At 35.0% G+C, this 18,729-nt stretch overlaps 1 protein-coding gene across 2 annotated transcripts in view; it reads right to left on the bottom strand.

Annotated features, from left to right (window-relative positions):
* The window catches only part of WDR49 (WD repeat domain 49), a 115,461-nt gene that overhangs the window by 37,504 nt on the left and 59,228 nt on the right, over positions 1 to 18,729 (bottom strand). For both annotated transcript variants that reach the window (XM_039857547.1, XM_039857546.1), the window contains exons 9-11: positions 12,382 to 12,546; positions 9,112 to 9,227; positions 554 to 684 (exon numbers count right to left, since the gene is read on the bottom strand). In XM_039857547.1, the coding sequence (XP_039713481.1) occupies positions 554 to 684; positions 9,112 to 9,227; positions 12,382 to 12,546 (412 nt within the window). The remainder of the gene's footprint in view (positions 1 to 553; positions 685 to 9,111; positions 9,228 to 12,381; positions 12,547 to 18,729) is intronic.

The following is an 18,729-nucleotide window of genomic DNA, read 5'->3' as shown; positions in this document are numbered from 1 at the left end:
GCTTGGATTTGTAGACATTTTGTGAAGCCAGTCTTTAACTAAAATTACTTAAAACTAAATTGTGCCAAAGGGTTAATGAGTTCCCATTATGAAACATCTGAGTACTACAGATATGTGATTTGTATCCAACAGCCCTGATGCTGTTCCTGGAAAAAGACAATAAAATAAAAGCTAACCTTTACTGATGAGCTTACTGTGTGCTGAGCACTGTGTTAAACGTTTACACAGATTATCTTACTCAACCTTTGTGATGTAGTAAGATATAGATATACTATTGTTAGCCAGACAAAATTATGATTCAGAAATTAAATAACTTGCTCAATATTGTACAGTGGCAAGTGGTGAAACCAGGATTTGAGGCCAGGTAGCCAGGCTCAGGAGCTGATGGCTTGCCCTAGAAATAAGGACCAAGGAATTATCCTAGAAATAAGTGCAAAGACTGCTTCTTCAAAAAAGTTATTCATTTTGCAGTTGAGAGAAGGCTTTTTGTAAGTGAGTGAGATAAAAGAAACCAAACTTTCACCATTGATTGTCAAGTGAAGGTTCACTTAACCTGTAACAAGAGTGTGTGGAGGTAAAAATGCAGCACACAAGATATCATCTCGGTGCTGTATTCCTCCTTTCCATTCTCCAGGCTGGATGAAAAATTGATTGAAGTTCTGAGGTCGAAACACAGTAATAGCCCTAGTAAAAAGGATACAGAATTTAGCTGTGGATCTAAAAATGATATAGATATTGAGTAGTCATCACCATCCACTTGGGTGGTGTGACTTGAGAGGTCTAAAAGACTACTCTACCCCGAATTTTATTCTCACATGTCATCCATACTACTAAATTTCCCTCACTGAACTTCCTTTTGAATTCTTTCATTGAATTCTCTGATAAACTCTGAATATTTAGTATTAGAAGGTTAATTATTCTTTTAAGATCATTAACACCAAGTATACATGCATTTATCAGATTAATTATCTCTCAGCAAAACTCCAAATCAAAGTTTCCCCATATTAGTACCATAGAACCACTAAGTTTTGTGACAGTGACAATAAAAAAAAAAAAAAAAGAGGATGGGTCCATGAACACATAATATTTGGTAGTTTGAACAAAATTGATAAGGTTTCATTTCATCAGAGTGTCCAGAACATTCCCTGTGGTATATCCCAGACTTAATTAACCACAGAGTCCTTTCTCATACAGCATCTTGAAGAACTATCATTTGTGGAACACACTTAGGAATTGCCACTCCAAAGGAATGGTACACAGGACAGATACATTTTCAACAGAAATAATCATTTTAAGAAGGTCAGTATCTTAGAGCACTGTTGGTGAGTTTGAAAACAGGCTAGGATGGACAAAGAATGAAGTGCCCAGTGCCTGGTGGGGAAGAGAGGAGCTCAAAAATTAAATTGTGGGGGCATTTATACCACCCTGCTTCCACTTTTTTTGAGCTCTGACTACCAGCTTAGGCTAAATCTCTCCCTCCTTCTAAAATCACAATCGCTCAAATGAGCATGGGAAGGCTTGGTGTCCCTTCACCTCCCTGAAATCTTGCTTCTATTCCCGCCACTTTAGAGCTCTCCCGATTGTCCTATCAGTGTAACTCCTTACTCTCTGATGAACGTGGCTTTCTCCTCCTGGAAAGTCTTATGTTTCTAGTATGTCCTGCTTCTTTTCCTGTCTCCTTGATCTTTCACTTGCTATTCTCTAATTTCCATCCCCTTCTTTCTCTCTCTACTTTTAATACGGACATTCCTTATTATCATTCTTCCAATCCATTTCTCTGCCCAAAAGGGCTTGTTCAGGGATTTTTTAGACCAACATGAGCTTCAATCTCTATTCTACACAAATGGTTCTTAAATTTATCTTCATTTATAACCTTTTTCCAGTGTTGGGTAGTTCTCCCTTGCCAGTTGACAGTAGCATATAATGCTCTCATCAGCAACATAGCAAAAATCCATAATTTCCATCTTCCCTCCACACCAGTCCTCCCTAAATTCTCTATTTTCATTAATAGACCAGAATTCCAGTCTCCTGTATGTCTTTCTCTTCCTCAGTCAAATAAAATATGCAGATTCTAACTCTGAGATATGCTACATTTTCATTCTTTTTACTTTAAACTGCCAATGACAGTTTCCTAGTTCAATGTTCACTATTTCATGAACAACTGAACAACTTAACAGCCTCTAACCAATTTTACTGCCTCTTGTCTCCCCACCTCCGGTACATTCTTTATTCTGCTACTAGATTAATCATTCCATTTTGGAAGCTCTTATATGTATTTATTCTACAAGCAATTCTTGTTTTCTCTGTGGAAGTTTCTATTCATGGTACTGCAGGGGATAGAGTCATGAACATAAAGTGACTAAAATGTAGTGAAATGTTATAAGTGCCAAAGAAGTACAGATCAACTGCCATGGAATTCCAGGTATAGAAATCACAGAAGGCTGAGTTGAGGGGTCACAATGGAGCTGGACCATAAATAAATGAGTGGTATTTGGAAGAGGAAGGCAATCTAGGCAGAATGAAGAAATAGCATGATCAAAGATAAGGCTAGTACCCTGTTGAAAAACATTTGCTAGTTTTCTATTTCCTATATGAAAAAAATTAAAATGTATGAGCCTGTTATTCAAGACCTAATAATAATTGAGTCTAATCAACTTATTTTAGAATTATTTCTCTCTATTCTTCTATTCTTGCTTTTCAAAGTAAAATGTGAATGTCAAACTAAATATTTGTCAGTTACTGGGAGCCTCAGGGTAAATACAGTGCACCTTTCTGAGTTAACTTTATTTGAAGATTTTTGGGAAAAATATTTTTATATTAAAATAAGGACAATGCATTGATGAGATAGAATGCAAAATTCACCTGGATTTTAAAAATAAAATACAAGAGTTCAAGTAAATTTCTTACTTGCAGGAGCTGTTTTGAACTATTACGGGTATCACCTAACAGTTCCAGGGGCTAAGTTCCCAAAGCGCATCTTCTTGTTCAACCTAAACAATATTCTTACAGCTCTCGAAGCACCCTTCTTGTTCTCCAAACACACTTCACATTTCTAGTTGCTTTGTTTCACTCATGAAGTGCTCTTTGATCTCTCTGTGGATTTCCTTCCAAACACAAACTCACTTCTACCTGTTCCCTAAGGCCTACCTTATTCTGGTAGACTTCCCTAATAACTAGAGTTGAAAGAATTGTTTTCCTCTTCTGATCTCTTACATGATTCACATTATACTTACAACATTTGATAAATATTTGATAGTCTCCACTCCTCTGCTAGATTGTAAGCTCTCAGAAACCAGGGATTTTGTCTTATTCTGTAAACCCCATAGTAGCAAGCATAACAACCTATACATATTGAGTGTTCAATAAATATAAATCAGATGAATGAATGAAATATTCTGTGCTCAAATGTTGCCTCCTCGAGTAAGCCTTCCTTTGAGTCTCGCATCCCCCACCTATGTCATTTTTCTTTATTACACTATTATTATGCGATACTGTGGTCTAAGTTTGTCTCTTCCTTTTCTGTCTTTTCTATCATAACTAAGCTTTAAGAGAATATGGACTTCGACCCTTTCTGCATCAGCAGTGCCTAAAATGAATGTAATAGGCTTTTAATAAATATTTGCTGAATCAATGTATGAATAATTCTGTTTTTTAAATTGATAATTATTAAAATAACATTAATATAAGTCTTAGCAAGATAATATAAATAAGATCTGTTGCAGTTCTGAAGTTGTAATTAATCTCATAATGGCTTTATATGTATATATTTTTAATTTTCTCTTCACCAATTGGTAAATTTGGTTGAAGTGATTATCCCCTGGGAATGGAGACTATGAGGTGGGAGTGACAGGGACAAGGTCAATCCTATATCTCTTCTATTATCTCTTAGCCAAAATTCAATGTCAAATGTCTTTTTGCAGTGATACCCATATCAACTAGATGTATTTAGGAAGTACCACCCAAAGGCACAAAAATGCTTTTGGTGTAAAAAGTAGCCCTTCTGATAGTTGACCTTGTGTGTCAAAATGTCAAGAAACTAATTAGCTGCCACCTTTCCCTCAAAACCTAACCTGAAAGTTTCATTTGAAATGACAGTTATCCTCAAACTACCTTCAGAATCCACACTGTATTTCTAACTTTGTCCATTTCAAAGATAGCTTTTTTAAGTTTGTACTTTTGCCAAGAGTAAAATTAAAGTACAGAATGAACCAATTTTAAGGCCATTTGAGGAGTCTGAGAGATGTGTTCTTTCTGACTTTGAAGGACTTTACAATTTCCATTCCACAACTATCATTTAAAATCCTGAGAGTATTGCCACTGAGTCATCCTGTCATCTTGTGAAGATGATCATACCTCTAATTAGGAATTTAGATATAATGACCGATTCTGTGAGAACAAAATGAGTTTACCTAAGTGTAAAACAATTTTAAAAAGAAAAAAAATGTTTTAAAAAATAACCTCTTTTAGGATGAATGAGCTAGAAAAACAGCTTTCACTAAAACTTATCATGCAGAAATTGTCATGGAAAGGACAAAAGACACAATCAACTATTTTCTCCCTTCGAGGTTAATTGTTCGTGTGTTGTTAAGATCAATTATCATAAGAACCTATCTATTGCCCTTTAGGCTTAAAGGGTGTGGCTCAAAGGCAGAGAACTATTTCAATATAAATTAGTTCATGTTTATTCTTTTTCCTTAAATTTGTGGAGTCAAATTTTAGACACTGAAACTATTGTAAAATTAGGTTTGAGGATTATTTGTAAATTTCAAACATATCTAGCCCCCTCCTGACCTCCAACATGGTTATTTAGAATAAGTCACAACTTTGGAAGTTTTCATTCTGATTCTTATCCTAATAATAGAAACCAGTTGAGTCATATAGGATTATAGTTCCTTACTAAGACAATTATTAAGGATTTAATATCTTGCGATAGATAAGTTTTATTGTTGAGAAACTTCAAATCCCCAATCTCATTTCATTTAAAAATACTTTCAGAACTCAAATTACATCAACATCTATTTATTGAGCGCCCAATTTTTACAGAGCTCTGAAGGATACTGATAGCAATAAAATTTTCAGAATTATTTGAAATTATATAAAATATTTTCTTTTTTTAGTACTGGCATAAACCTAGATATTTTACAGAGATAAAACATTCATGAACAACAATTTCTCCTTTAACAGAAAAAAAGAAATAAAGTTGGGAGAACTAAAAGTCCGAGTCTATTTTTATAGAGAGTTGTTATGTATAGATTCATAGAATTTTAGGGTAGGATAAAATGTTAAACTATTATGATTATTTATTTGATTTTATCAGAATATACATATTACATGACTATTTAAATAAATGCAAAGATAATTGATTTACTATTCACTTAATTTTGTCAAAATAAATATAGTTAGGTATTTAACCAGGTAGTTTTTCATTGACCCTATGTCGATTCACAATTTCATCTCTAAGTATGGTTTGCTTAAAATGATAAGAAACACATTTCTAGAAGTTCTGAATTTAAGGCTCCTTTTTTCCTGACAGAAATATTCTCTAGATATGAATGACCATATTTCTAAATAACCAAGATGGGTAATTGCACAGTGGCATTTACCATATTCTGCCTTGTAGGTATTGACTCCCCAAGTAGAATGTGTTACCACTGAGAGTGCTTTCCATCTAAGTGCACTTTAAAAATGCTTGTAAGAAGGAAAGGGGAAAAATAATGTTAAGCTAAAACTTTGAGGTACTGTTAATAATACATATTTTTGTATGTGCTTCTCCAAATTCACAGAACTCATTCATCAACTTTGATTGATATGCCCAACCTCCTCAATCAAATTATTCATTTAAAAGAATATAGTTTCTTCCATAATTTAATGACTTCATCTGCAACTCAGAAAAAATGCAAAGAACATGGACTTTGGTGTAGAATTCTAACTCAGCTGCCTATTACTTCTGTAACCTTGGCCAGACTACCCAACCTCTTCAAGCCTCATCTCCTCCCTTGTAAAAGAGGATTGGTAATATTCAGCTTTCTGATTTATTGTGAAAAGAGAATAGATTTGACTATCCATTTACTCTGCATGTGACCATGGGTAATTAGCTCTCTAATCCTCAGATTCCCTGCCTATTCAATAAATATTAATTAAATCATTCAACAAATACCACTGAGCATCTAATGAGCACCAGATACTATATATATATGCAATATATGCTATATATATTATCACTGAGCATCTAATGAGCTCTAGACACTGTGCACATTAGATGCTCAATGACATTTGTTGAATGACTTAATTTATATTTATCAAATATATATATGGTATATAAATCAAATATATATCTATGCATGTGTGTGTGTGTGTGTGTGTGTGTGTGTGTGTGTGTGTATTCCTATGTTAGATAAAATGTAGGAAACTAGAGAGCACCAAGACAGAAAGGGGGCATATTTCCATCCTGGTAGTAAAGAGAGATATCCTGGTGAAGAAGATGTATGAGAGAGACTTAAAATAGGAATAAACAGCCACATCAAAAAATGTTTGGAGAGAGATTTCTAGATAAGGAGAGAGAATAAAGGCATGGGGAAGAGATTTTTAGATAAGGGGAGAGAATAAAGGCATGAGAACATCCTGATAGCAGTTTGCTACTTGAGTTTATAATGTACATGAGAAAAAGTGAGAATGAAACTAAGAATAGGTCCAGGCTGGAGGGAACTTCAATTTACCGTGTAGACACTAAAAGGTGTCGAACAAGGAAGTGGCATCGATAGAATGCATTGTAGAAAGAAACTGTAGCTAAAATGTGCACATCTATTTAAGAGGCAAAGGGGGGTGGCATTACTGAGGAAAGGACAAATTAGAAGGCTGTAGAAATGATGCTCTGAATTACATAATTGCAGTAGTAGTGGGAACAGCTTTGAGAAATATTTAGAGTATAGAATAGATAAGGCTTAGTAACTACTTGGTTGTAAAGTTGAGTGAGAAGGCAAAACCAAAGTGGCTGTCTCTGGCTATTAACTGAATCCAAGAGGAGAAGTAGGTTTTGGAGAGGGGAATAAATAATACATTCAGTTTAGAATATGTTGAATTTCAAATTGCTGTCAGACACATCCAGCAAGCAAGCAGATAAGTGAGTTTAGAGAGATAAGAGCTAAAGATAGACACTTGAGATATCTATGAAATATTACATGCCTCCTAAAATGAAGTTAAGAATTAAATTAGATGATGTCTGTAAAGTGCCACGTGTACAATGCTCTATGAATAAAATAAAATTTCTATTTCATCCTGGGCAAAATTATCAAACCAGTGTCTTTATTTAGATAAAGCCTAAAGTTAAAGCTTCAGCTTGACAGTTTCCTGTGGGTTTTAAAGAAAGCTTAATAAACTGGCTGTCAATCTCTAGTTATTACTTCTCTAATCACTTAACTATTAAAGAGTTGGCTTAATTCACCATCCTTCTCCAGCTATCACCAAACAGTTGACCTGTCTTCTTGCCTTTTGTGTTAAATGCCTCCTGGTAAAAAGGTCCCCACAACAATCCTCCAGAATCCATCCTAACATAAGGCCTCTGACTTAAGAAATATAATTTTTAAATCTAACAATATACAGTAAAATTTTATAATTGGGAATGTCTTCATTAACTTTCAATTCCAACTAAGGGATCCAAGTCCTCACAACTTGTGGAAGATGGAAAAGATGGAAAAGGTGGGAACATTGGTAACTTTTTCTTCTCTCATTTCAGTCTTCCCAAAGCTTCTTCCTCAGATTATAGAAACTTACCACCCACCAATATATATCAAAGCGTCGAGTATTCCTTTAAACCACTGTTAGATGACTCTAATCTTTTAAAAATTTTCCACTGTAAGCAAAAAGACTCTTAAATTTAATGATAATTTATACCTATGGATAACTAAAAAATATAATTAAGGTAATAGTATCTCCAAAGTTTTGACTCACAATGATTAATGTTTTCATTTTCTCGTTATGTTCAAAATTTAAATTGGCTCAGTTGTATACTGCACATCTACCCTGCCATGATATTACAGAATTAAACTTATTCATTGCCATAGCCTAATTACTGAAATCATTAGGCCATAGTCTGTTGGAGAGGTTATGAGCAGTTAATGGATCATGATTGCTCCCAGGGTTGTGCAGAAGCCTTGTCTTTCAAAGATGAGGATGATTGAATTAGTTCTTAATATCAAGTAGAATAATCTGGACTACATTTTCTTTCTTTATAGTCAAACTTCCTCTGAAAACTAAGCTGCATGTGGCACAATGTTTTCTAGTATGCATATGCACATTTGCATTAGAAAAAAAAAGCCTTCCATATGATTGATAAAAATTCCCAAGTATATACTGCTAGTTTTCTAGGTATAAAATCTGATTCAATCCTAGCTTCAAACGTTAAGATCATAATTCTGTAGTGAATAATGTTGAGCAAATTACCTATTAGAGTAATATTTTGTGAACTGTTGAATTTATGGACAATATATTTTCAAAACATCATACTTTAATTTTCCTAGTGCTTATACAATGTCATAGAAAAGGCCCTGTTTATGATCCCCTAGTTCTCTCAGGAAAAAAAAGAAAGAAAAGTAATTTTCCTCGTAATGAAATGGAAGAATTGCTCCTTGAGAACAGTAAGTGGGCTGTGAAAGGCCCTTCTCTGCACTGATGTGAAGGAGGCACTAACACAGAATTCGGTGGGCTATTTCCCTCTTGTGCTGCAATTTAAAATGAGTAACAAGAGAAGAAGAAATGAGGTTCTTTTACAGTTTAAGGAATGTAATTTATGCATTAAGAATTTATTGCCCATAAAATTTGGGAAACTCTTGGAGTTAATATTCAGGACGTGGTATTATATCCCCATCCAGAATGATTTTTTAAATAAGACAGATTCCTAAAGCCAGAAGAAAGTTCTTTAACACTTCTCAAAGCTGCCCAAGCGACATGATCTTATACTACTGTAGTCACTAAGCATTCAGTCGATTCCATATAAAGTTTCACTCACCTAGGTCAGCAGCAAGTTAATGACTCAGAATCAGTCAAGATTTCTATATTCTTTTTTCTTTTAGATTTTGAGTTTACCTTCCTACTTTTGCATAAAACATATCATACCTGTCCCAGCCTATAACCAATATTGTCTTCTTAAGAACCAGGATCTGTGAAATATCCACAGCCCCCTCTTGCCCAACGTTTAGTGTGTGATGACAATATCCATTGAAGTCCCATACCTTAAAGAGAAAATTAAAACCACTGCTGAGACAAGAAAACTAAATGTCTTCAATGAGTAAAACAACATGGTATAATAATATTATTCCAAATTTTTGTATTTCCTTTCTGGACTTAGGGTTGATCCACTTGGGATATATAATGAGTAAAGAAAATCCTCTCACCAATTAAATTTAGCCATTATATTTATTACTCGATAAGTAACCCTGTCAGTCTATTCTAATAACACTTGATTTAAAGGTTAATGAATTAGTGCATATTTTTAGGGGGAGGGAAGTTAAAATCGTGAAGAGCCACATTTTGAAGTCTGTTGAAATCCTGGTTCTTGCTCTAAGTGTATCTCTCTAAATTTCAGTTCCCCCATTTATGACACAGGAAACTTACTCCTCAGGGATCCTTGGAATTTTAAACATCTAATACAGAGCCCGAAACACAGTCATTATATACTAGGTGTCATATCTCCCAATAAAACCTGTTGATAGTGGGTGCTAGACATGATGCTACAGAGGTATAAGCAATTCTAGTTTACCTCCTCATGCCATGGCGAGGATATAGATCCAATGAGTGTGCTTCAACAGCGAGTGTCATTAGGTTATAAAGAGTTAAAAACAAAGTCTGCTATGAAACATTGTTGGCACATCACACACAAAGGACAAGCTGACATTCTATCAAACTTAAAATGCACATACCCTTTGACTCGAAAATTCAACTTTTAGAAAATCATTGCGCAGAGGCATTCAAATGTGTAAAATGGCATATTTTGGAGAATATTCCTGAAGCATGGTTTATAAAAGTTAAAGATGTGAATCAACTTAGTTGCTTATTAACAAGAGACTCAACCTCAGTATAGGAATATCTATACAGTAGCACATAATATAGTCATTAAGAAGAATGAGTCACTTCCATGTGTCTGAGCTCTGCCAAAACTCAACCAGTTATGGAAACTTATGCAAATTGCTTGATCTCCTTGGGCTTCAGTTTCTTCATCTGTAAAATTGGGTTAATAATATTACCAACCATATTGATTATATGCATGTATATATGTATTTGTGTGAATGTATATGTAAACTACTTAGGATAGGTTCACAGTAAGCAAGCAATAAAAGTTAACATTATGATTACTGTTTGCATTCATACGAATCAATGTTCAAGACAAAAGAACGCAAAATGCAGAACAGCATGGATAGTGGGCTGCCATTGAGTAACAGATGCTTCCCATAGGTTAGAAGGATGCGCAAGAAACTGGCAGCAATGACAGCCACAAAGGAGGAGCTGGGAACAGAGTCGAGAAAGAGTTTTTCTTTTCACTCTTTTATATTTCAAATTTTATTGGATGCATACATGAATTATTCAAAACATTAATTAATTTAAAAACAGACACTTCAAAACCTTGATAAATAGGCAAGACTTTTAAATCCTTGATTCCACAGGTATGGGTTTTAGAGGCTAAATGTAAGTGAGATTGGAAAATGTCATTAATTCTTGTTTCTTCATAGAATACGGCCAGTGCAGTTCAACTCTGATTTATGCATCCTAAGCAGAGGTTGCCAAATTTCAGAATTCTGTTGTGCTATTGTGATAAAGATAAATGTACCTTCAAAAGCTATGATTATATTACTAAATTCACATTAACTTCTAAGATGTCAAGGCTTTAGCTGAGTTGTTGAGGGATGTACAACTCTTCACCCATGTAACTCGGTTTTCCTCTAAACATATCTCTTACCAAGCTCATCTAAAATTATACCCACAGATAGGTATTATGAAGATATGACTGCCCCCAGATCCTATCAAGTCCCTTAGCTGGGACCATGTTAGCAACCACTTACAAGTATGCATAACCCCAGACTCTCTAACATGTTACCCTGCAAGATATGGTAAAGGGAACCTAATCCACTTCCTTTCTTTTGCAGTTCCACCTCACGCCCCAGGACACTTGGGTGGGTGGGACACTTGTTTGTTCCCTTTATCTAAGCCACTGTCTAATACTTTGGTTCCAGTTATTCCTGCTTTTTTCTACCTTGACTATTGAGATTGAGATCGTTCCATTACCTTCACACATCTTGCCGGTTCTGCTATGAACTAGGTTACTTTGCTTAAACCCAAGCTCCCAGTTTATACTTCAGGCCATTAACCTTCCAAGAGGCCAAGTTCTGCATATTTCCAAAGTCTCACTACAATGTGCCATAGCACCTCCTTCACGCTAACCATTGCCAGCCTGGAATCCCCATGAATATTTGCTCCCCAATTCCATAACGTTCTAGCTACATATCCAAATAGTGTTGTATTATTCTCCCTAAATGCATCATACACCCTAGTATGGAAGATACATCTAATTAATATCCTTCTGACTCTTGTTATGACAGAAATTTGAAAACCATTTAAACCTTATTCAGAAAACTGCCTTCTGTTGCCTCAAAGTGTCACAAGCCATATCCAATCAGGCATTGTCATTACTCTCAGAGATGAGGGGAATAGAGAAGATTCACTGGTGGGCATGATTTCAGGTTGTAAGTATATGGCTTTGCATGAAAATTTGATCATTTTTGCAAAGTAAAATAGCACCATCCTACCAGAAGAAATTAATAGTTACAAAATTTAAAAAAAACTGGAAACATAAAATCATGTTAGTTTAAGATGGATAATAAATAAGACCATGGTTGTTCTTCCTTCTATTTTTCTTCACTATCTCTCTTTCTCATAAAAATGCAAATTACAAAATGGGTTGATTTTAAATATTAATTTTCTGAAAAATTTGCATCTATGCCATTTTTGAAAGTTTACTTACTGTGATTATTTATTTTATAAACTGAGAAAAAAGAAAGCTAGAGACATTAGCTGAAGTACATGAAAATTATTTAGGCCTCTTATTCTTCAAAGTAGTCCTATTCAAAACATTAAAAAAAGATTTTCTGAAATAAACAAGCCAAGTTGTATTCTTATTCTAAATAATTTATTCAGAAAAGTTACTTATTCATTTTTCCACAGAGGTTTATTTCCTGTTATTAGATGGTTTGGGTTATTTAGTTCTTAACTTGTCTCACTCAGCTCTTTTCTTGTAAGGCCAAAAAGGCAACAACAAATATAGTCAAACTTATGTTTCCTTGCACAATATTTCAGCTCCTCATATCTGATAGAAAAGCATCACTGCGTTCATACCTTTACAGTCCCATCTGTGCTGCCAGTCAAAAGCCTTGTCTCATTTGCATCAAGGGCCATAGTGCTGATTTCTGCATTTCCATGGCAACCAGTAAACTGTTTGATTTTCTGCCCAGTGTCTATTGTCCAGAAGGAAACCGTCGACCCCACATCAGAGCTGATTACCTAAGAGAAAATAACATTGCAAAGAAATTAAATATAGTTCCAAAATCTACTATTTTTATTTAATAAAAATATCCAACCTATGCATTTTCAGTACTGAGATCTCCCAACAGTTAGAGACATTGTTATAATGTGTTTTCTTTCTTTTTGTTAAGCCGATAACATTTTAATTTCTAGGCCCAAACTAAGATAATAAAGTCATGATTCTCTTTATTAGAAAAGATAAGAATCTACTTTCCATAACCACCATTCAGCTTAGTGTCTTGAGGCCATCATGAAATCGAATCCCACTGAAAATAAACTTATAAATCTTTTGGATTTAAATGAGAAAGCTGATTTTATCAGTCATGGTGCTCTGATACTATTTACTATATAAAAAGAAACATTTTATTACATATCAGTTTCCATTTAACATTCAAAAAAGAAAGCACTACCAGCCATTATGGGAAAAAGTTAATTTCAACAAATTGCTAGACCTATTGCTTTTAATGTCATTAGGCCTTTTCTTCCTCCTTTCTCGTGATACTGTGCATATTTTTACAGCTAAACACAATTACTGATGGGTCACTAAAAAGAAAGAACACAGGAAGGTTAAATATAAATCTGCATATAAAATCCAAGAGGAAGGCAACAAAAAAATGCTAGTAAGGCTAGAATTATATATAATAGTTCAACGGTGAGAAGAAATTTTATAGTGGCAAGTAGACTGCTAATTTCAGCTAGAAGCATTTAAGTACGCTTTAAGAGATTTATAGGTTAAAACCATCTTGCCAACATGACTTTAGGACCCAAAAGAATCAAAGAAAAAGAAAAAACTCTAAATATGCAAATGTGTAGGTAAGAAGTTGCCTGAAGCAACATCTACTTCGAGAAAACTTCAAAATTGTCTTTACCTGCTTAAGTACTGATTACCATTGGACACATATAAATTTATTAAAAATATATTAAATTTGAGTGTCATGCTTTCATAATTAAATGGGTTAAAGTTTACCTAATGTATATTCAAAAGGCCTGGATGGTTGGCCCATGCATGCATTCATTTTAGAGACACACACTGAACATCTACTCAGTGCCCAGCACCATGATGGCAGTGGGTTCATTGATGAATCCCTGCTCTTAAGGAGTCTGTAGTCTAAGTTGTACATTAAAATCACCTGTGGAACCTCATAAACCATGATTGCATACCATGCCAGAGCCTCAGATTTAATTGGACCAAGGGGCATTTTTAAAAGAGCTTTCCAGGTTATTTAAGTGTGCAACCTGGGTTAACAACTACGTGTCTAGATGGAGAAGCAGACAAGAAACATAAAATGCCAAACAATGGTACAAGGTTAGAGGTATCAATCATGGTGCTGTGGGGCACAGAGAAGAAATCTAAAATCCACTCACCGGATGGGGGATGAGAAATAAAGGGTGAGGAGAGTCAAACTGGGATTGAAGATAAGAACATGTATTTATTGAGTGCTAAGACCTTTACATTCACTACCTCATTTGATCTTTATAAAACTCTGTAAAATTAATAATGCCAGCACCCTCATTCTACCAGTGATGAAACTGAGATTCTAATCAGCTAAGTACTGTTCCCAAGCTTATAAAATGAGGTTTGAATCATGGGCTGCCTATGACAGACATATCATAAGGCCTTCCTCTGTTTCAGCTTAGCATCCCAGACAATTAAGAGTATGCTTAGAACAGAGAACTTGAAGAATATTTCAAGATTGAGAAACAATAAGAAATTTAATGGAGCTAGAGTATATATGACGGGATAAATGATGGAATATCAGGTGAGAAAACTAGCTGGTGACAGATATTTGAAATCCCTGACAAGCAATGCCAAAAAATAATGAGTAAGGTGTATAAAGTTCTTTTTACTCAGAAAGGGTCTATAGCTTTCATTGGATTATCAGTAGATGTGTGACTCAAAACTAAAAAAAAAAAAAAGTAGAGAACATTTTCATTGTTCTTAATACGGAGAGTGAAATAGCATTTTTTTAAATTTATTTTTTTTTATTTATTTATTTATTTATTTTTTTGCTGGTTCGTGAAGAAACCTCAGGCAACAGTGTGGAGAACAAACTGGGGTTGTGGGAAGACCATCTGGAGGCTGATGTAATAGTCCAGGTAAGAGATGCTCACCTAAAACAGTTCTGGAGGTACAATGGAGAGGAGGGACTGGGAAAAATGGGCCACCATTTAGCAACGTTTATGTCTCAGCAAAGAAATGATCCTGAGCACATGATTTCTCATTGCCATTTTTCCTGACATTAACATTCTGAATCAGATAATGTCGTAAGTAATGTAATATACTATTTTTGTTATACATTTTCTCTCAGTGAAATCAAAGGTAGCTTAAATATTTACTACCTCTGTTAAACGATAGTGTAGTTTCTAGGACAAATAACCTGGGCCATTGAATTAATATGACGTACTACTTCTATTATCATTCCATGTAACTGTCTCTTTTGTTTTTGTTTGTGCAATATGCATAGTAGTTAAGAGCAGTGGGTTTGGAGCCAGGATGCCTGAGTTTGAATGTCAGTTGTCTGACCTTGGGCTCATTATTTAACCTCTCTAAACTTTAGTTTCTTCATCTATAAATCAGAGAGAATCATAGTAACTATTTCAAGCTGTTTTTAAGAGGTTTAAATAAGCTAATATTTATAAAGCACTTAGCACCGTGTAGGGCATACAATAAATAAGCCATAAAAATTAGATAGTGTTACTATTTCATTTAAGCTTTATTTTTCTGACCCTTTATTTGGGCTGATATCACTTTTTGTATCCAAATCAAATTAAGAAAAATATTTAATGTCTTGTTTTCTTCCAACCATGACAGGGTATATAGAACATTACAATTTTAAAAACCAGATTTGTAGATGTACATTAAGATTTCAAATTATTAATACTTATGAATTTCTCATATAGTAACTTAGGAATTGAGATTGTATTCATTAAAGACAAAACTATAAAAACAATATTCCAAGCATGGGTAAAAATTTTGATAGTGGTATTTTAGGTAGTGAAGAATTTTATTATTTCCATTCAAAAAGCATTTATTGAGTACTTATTGTATGCTAGGCATTTCATTACTAAAAGATGAGCATTCCCTGACAGAAATTAAGAAATCAAAATTAAATAAGGTTACGTTCAGAGAAAAGACTCGCTTACTTGTTCAAGACTGGCTTCAGCCGCATTACAAAGCTTCTCATCATCCACCCCACCACTTTTACCTAATATAGACATTCAATCAAGAATTAATAACATTCATGTTTTGCTGCTTTGCACTCTCCCTCCTCTGCCCACCTGGCTGAGCCCCAACATATTATTCATCAGTTTTCATCACCTTTCTGCTCTCATTTAACAATTTCTTATGAGATCTGAATCAATAATGACAACGGTGTAGAGCCAGTCAGATTTCATTTTATGGCAATCTGCCTTAAGGTACAGGCTTCTGGAAAACAATGTGTTGAAAAACATGGACTGACTATGTCGCAACATACAACCAGTATTAACCAGAATCTATTGTCACTATGACAATGTCAGAATACAACGATAACAAGGCAGGTGAAAAGACTTTCAAAGTTTGGTGAGAGAGGAGTGTATTTAACATCACTTGGCAGCTGAAGGAAATGGTTTGACTACAGAATGGAGGAAATTTTATTTTTAGCAAGCTGTTTTTATTGCTAATAAAGCCCAGGATGAAGTATCAGCATCATATTTATATGCCACATTTTGATGATATCAAATCTCTTCAGGTTTTCAGTTCATTCCTGCCTAATGCTCATCAGATGAGACCTTAGCCAATGCAAGCAGGGTCTTTATAGACTGCAGAGCAGAAATGGCCCTGTTCTAGTAACAACACTGCAATGCAATGGGCCTTGTAAGCAAATCATTATTTTGTTGGGAGCACGCTCCACCTTATGTACCTGAGTAAATAACTGTTTAGAAATATATGAGTCTTTTTATCTTTCTCATCTGAGGCTGTCACAGCCAATCAGACAATCCTAAAAGATGTGACACTTTATGTCCCCTAATTGTCTTCTTGTTATTCCAACAAGAGTAGGCATTTTAGTTGTCTTTTATATGCATCACAAGTCCTACGTCTAAGCAAGAAGAAGGATCAAAAATTACAGCAGCAGATGTCACTGGCTACAAGAGATCAGGACATTTGATTTAATTGCTGTTTTTTAATTTTATTTTTTCAGTCAGTGCTATTTCTGGTCTCATAATATAGAGCAAGTTACCTCCTTTATTGCTATTTTGCATCAAACCTCAAGAAGTTACATCTCAGTAAGTAGCAAGGTGAGGAGAATAATATCTCAGAGTACTGGTACAGACAAAGGATTCAAATATTTTAAGGCAATCATTCTGTTTATAAATCTTGTTTATTTGATATCGCCTCTTCTTAGATTAATTTCTAATTTACTCTTTCTAATTCATTCCTTAAATTTATGAAATACCTACAATATGTAATGCACAAGATCTAGGCACTGGGGACACAGCAGTGAAATATTCCTGCCCTTACACTTAGTGGGGGAAGAGCAGGAGAGAGGCAACCAGATTAGAAAAATAGTATATTTCTCTCTATATATACATATATATGTAATCATTATAAAAAAAATATATAACTGAGAAGGAGGTAGAGATCATTGGAAGTGGGCGCAAAGTTGGGGGCTCTGGGAAGGCTTCCCTGAGGTATCATTTGAGGAAAGACATGAGTGAGATGAAGGAGAAAGCTATGCAGGTACCTCGGTGAAGAGATTTCCAGACAAAGGAAACTGTGATGCAAAGGCCCTGAGGCTGAGTTCCTTGGCATGTTCAAGGACTAGCAAGGAGACTAGCAAGGCTGAGGCAGTGTGAGTGAGGGGAGGAGCCATGGCCTGTGACCCCTGTGGTCATTATACAGGCAGTCAAAACACTTCCAAAATCACCAGGCACCCACAAGAATCAGGAGACAAAGTCATCTCCCCTTTCTTGACTAATATTTATTTACCCTTTACTCTTGCTTTATTTTGTTTGTCTTTATATACTATAATATCCTTCATCCTTTATAGAAAATCTACAAGAGAGGTATTATAAATCCTATTTTCTAGATAAGAAAACTGTTGCTTATAAAAATTAAATTACTTGCTCAATGTAAGGCAATGGAAACTCTGACTCTAAAACCTTACCACCTCTCTCATTTCAAAAAAAAAAAAAAAAAACAATCTAAGAAAAAACTACTTCAAAAAATAGTTGATATTGCATTGGACTCCCAGATTCTGGTTCTGCATGGTTAGAAGTTGTCACTCCATCCTAACAAAATGAAAAATCAACAACTCTTCTTAGGTCAATATAAGAAATGAGGTCACGGGGCAAATCGCTGCATCAAAACTGGAAAGACCAACAGGCAAATAAAGAAAGTCGCAATTTACCAGAGTGAAAACTGATGAACTGAAAACTCACGGGAAGCAGTGCCAAGATAGGAAAACCCAAACTATGATTGACAAATTACTGGAGTCTCAAAGTAGACAAGTCTGAGAGTTCAAAATTCCAGGGGAGCCAGTCATAGGGAGACCCCACAATTTTATGAGTTTTATTTAGAGAATATCAACCAGGTTCTCACTATAAATATTGAAGAAAAATCCCCTCATGCTCCTGGCAGGGGCAAAGGAAAGAAACTATTTAGAAATATGTCAGACTACTCTGTTCTTAACATAGTCTGCCCTGAGGATAAACTGTTTAACCAGAGCTTAATCTGCTGAGGTTTTGTCAGAGCCCATCTGACATGAGGAGGGGAAATACTACATTATTGCTGGCTCTTGCCTTCCTATTTTACCTAAGAGGGAGGAGAGACAACTGAGAAGCATATGTGAAGTTCACAGTCCAGAGGCACAGGCTCACTAAAAGACTGACATCTAATCATAGGACTATAGAAGGCTTCCTCTCCCGACACTCTACCATTACATTTCTAAAGGTCTATTTACAGCAGTTCTCTTTACCCAGAATATGTCCAAAACTGAAGAAAAAAATTACAAAATGTACTAAATGGCAAGAAACACAGTTTAAAGATTCAGAGCAAGCATCAGGCTCAGACGTGGCAGGGATGTTGGAATTATCAAATCAAGAATTTAAAAATAGCTATGATTAATATGTTGAGGGCTCTAATGAGTAAAGTAGATAGCACTGATTCCAAACTGATTCTAA

Source organism: Pteropus medius, unplaced genomic scaffold (genome assembly GCF_902729225.1).
Source record: "Pteropus medius unplaced genomic scaffold, Ma_sr-lr_union100, whole genome shotgun sequence".
NCBI classification, from domain to species: Eukaryota; Metazoa; Chordata; class Mammalia; order Chiroptera; family Pteropodidae; genus Pteropus; species Pteropus medius.
The sequence above is the reverse complement of the archived record's forward strand: the minus strand, read 5'-3'. Positions and strand labels throughout refer to the sequence as shown.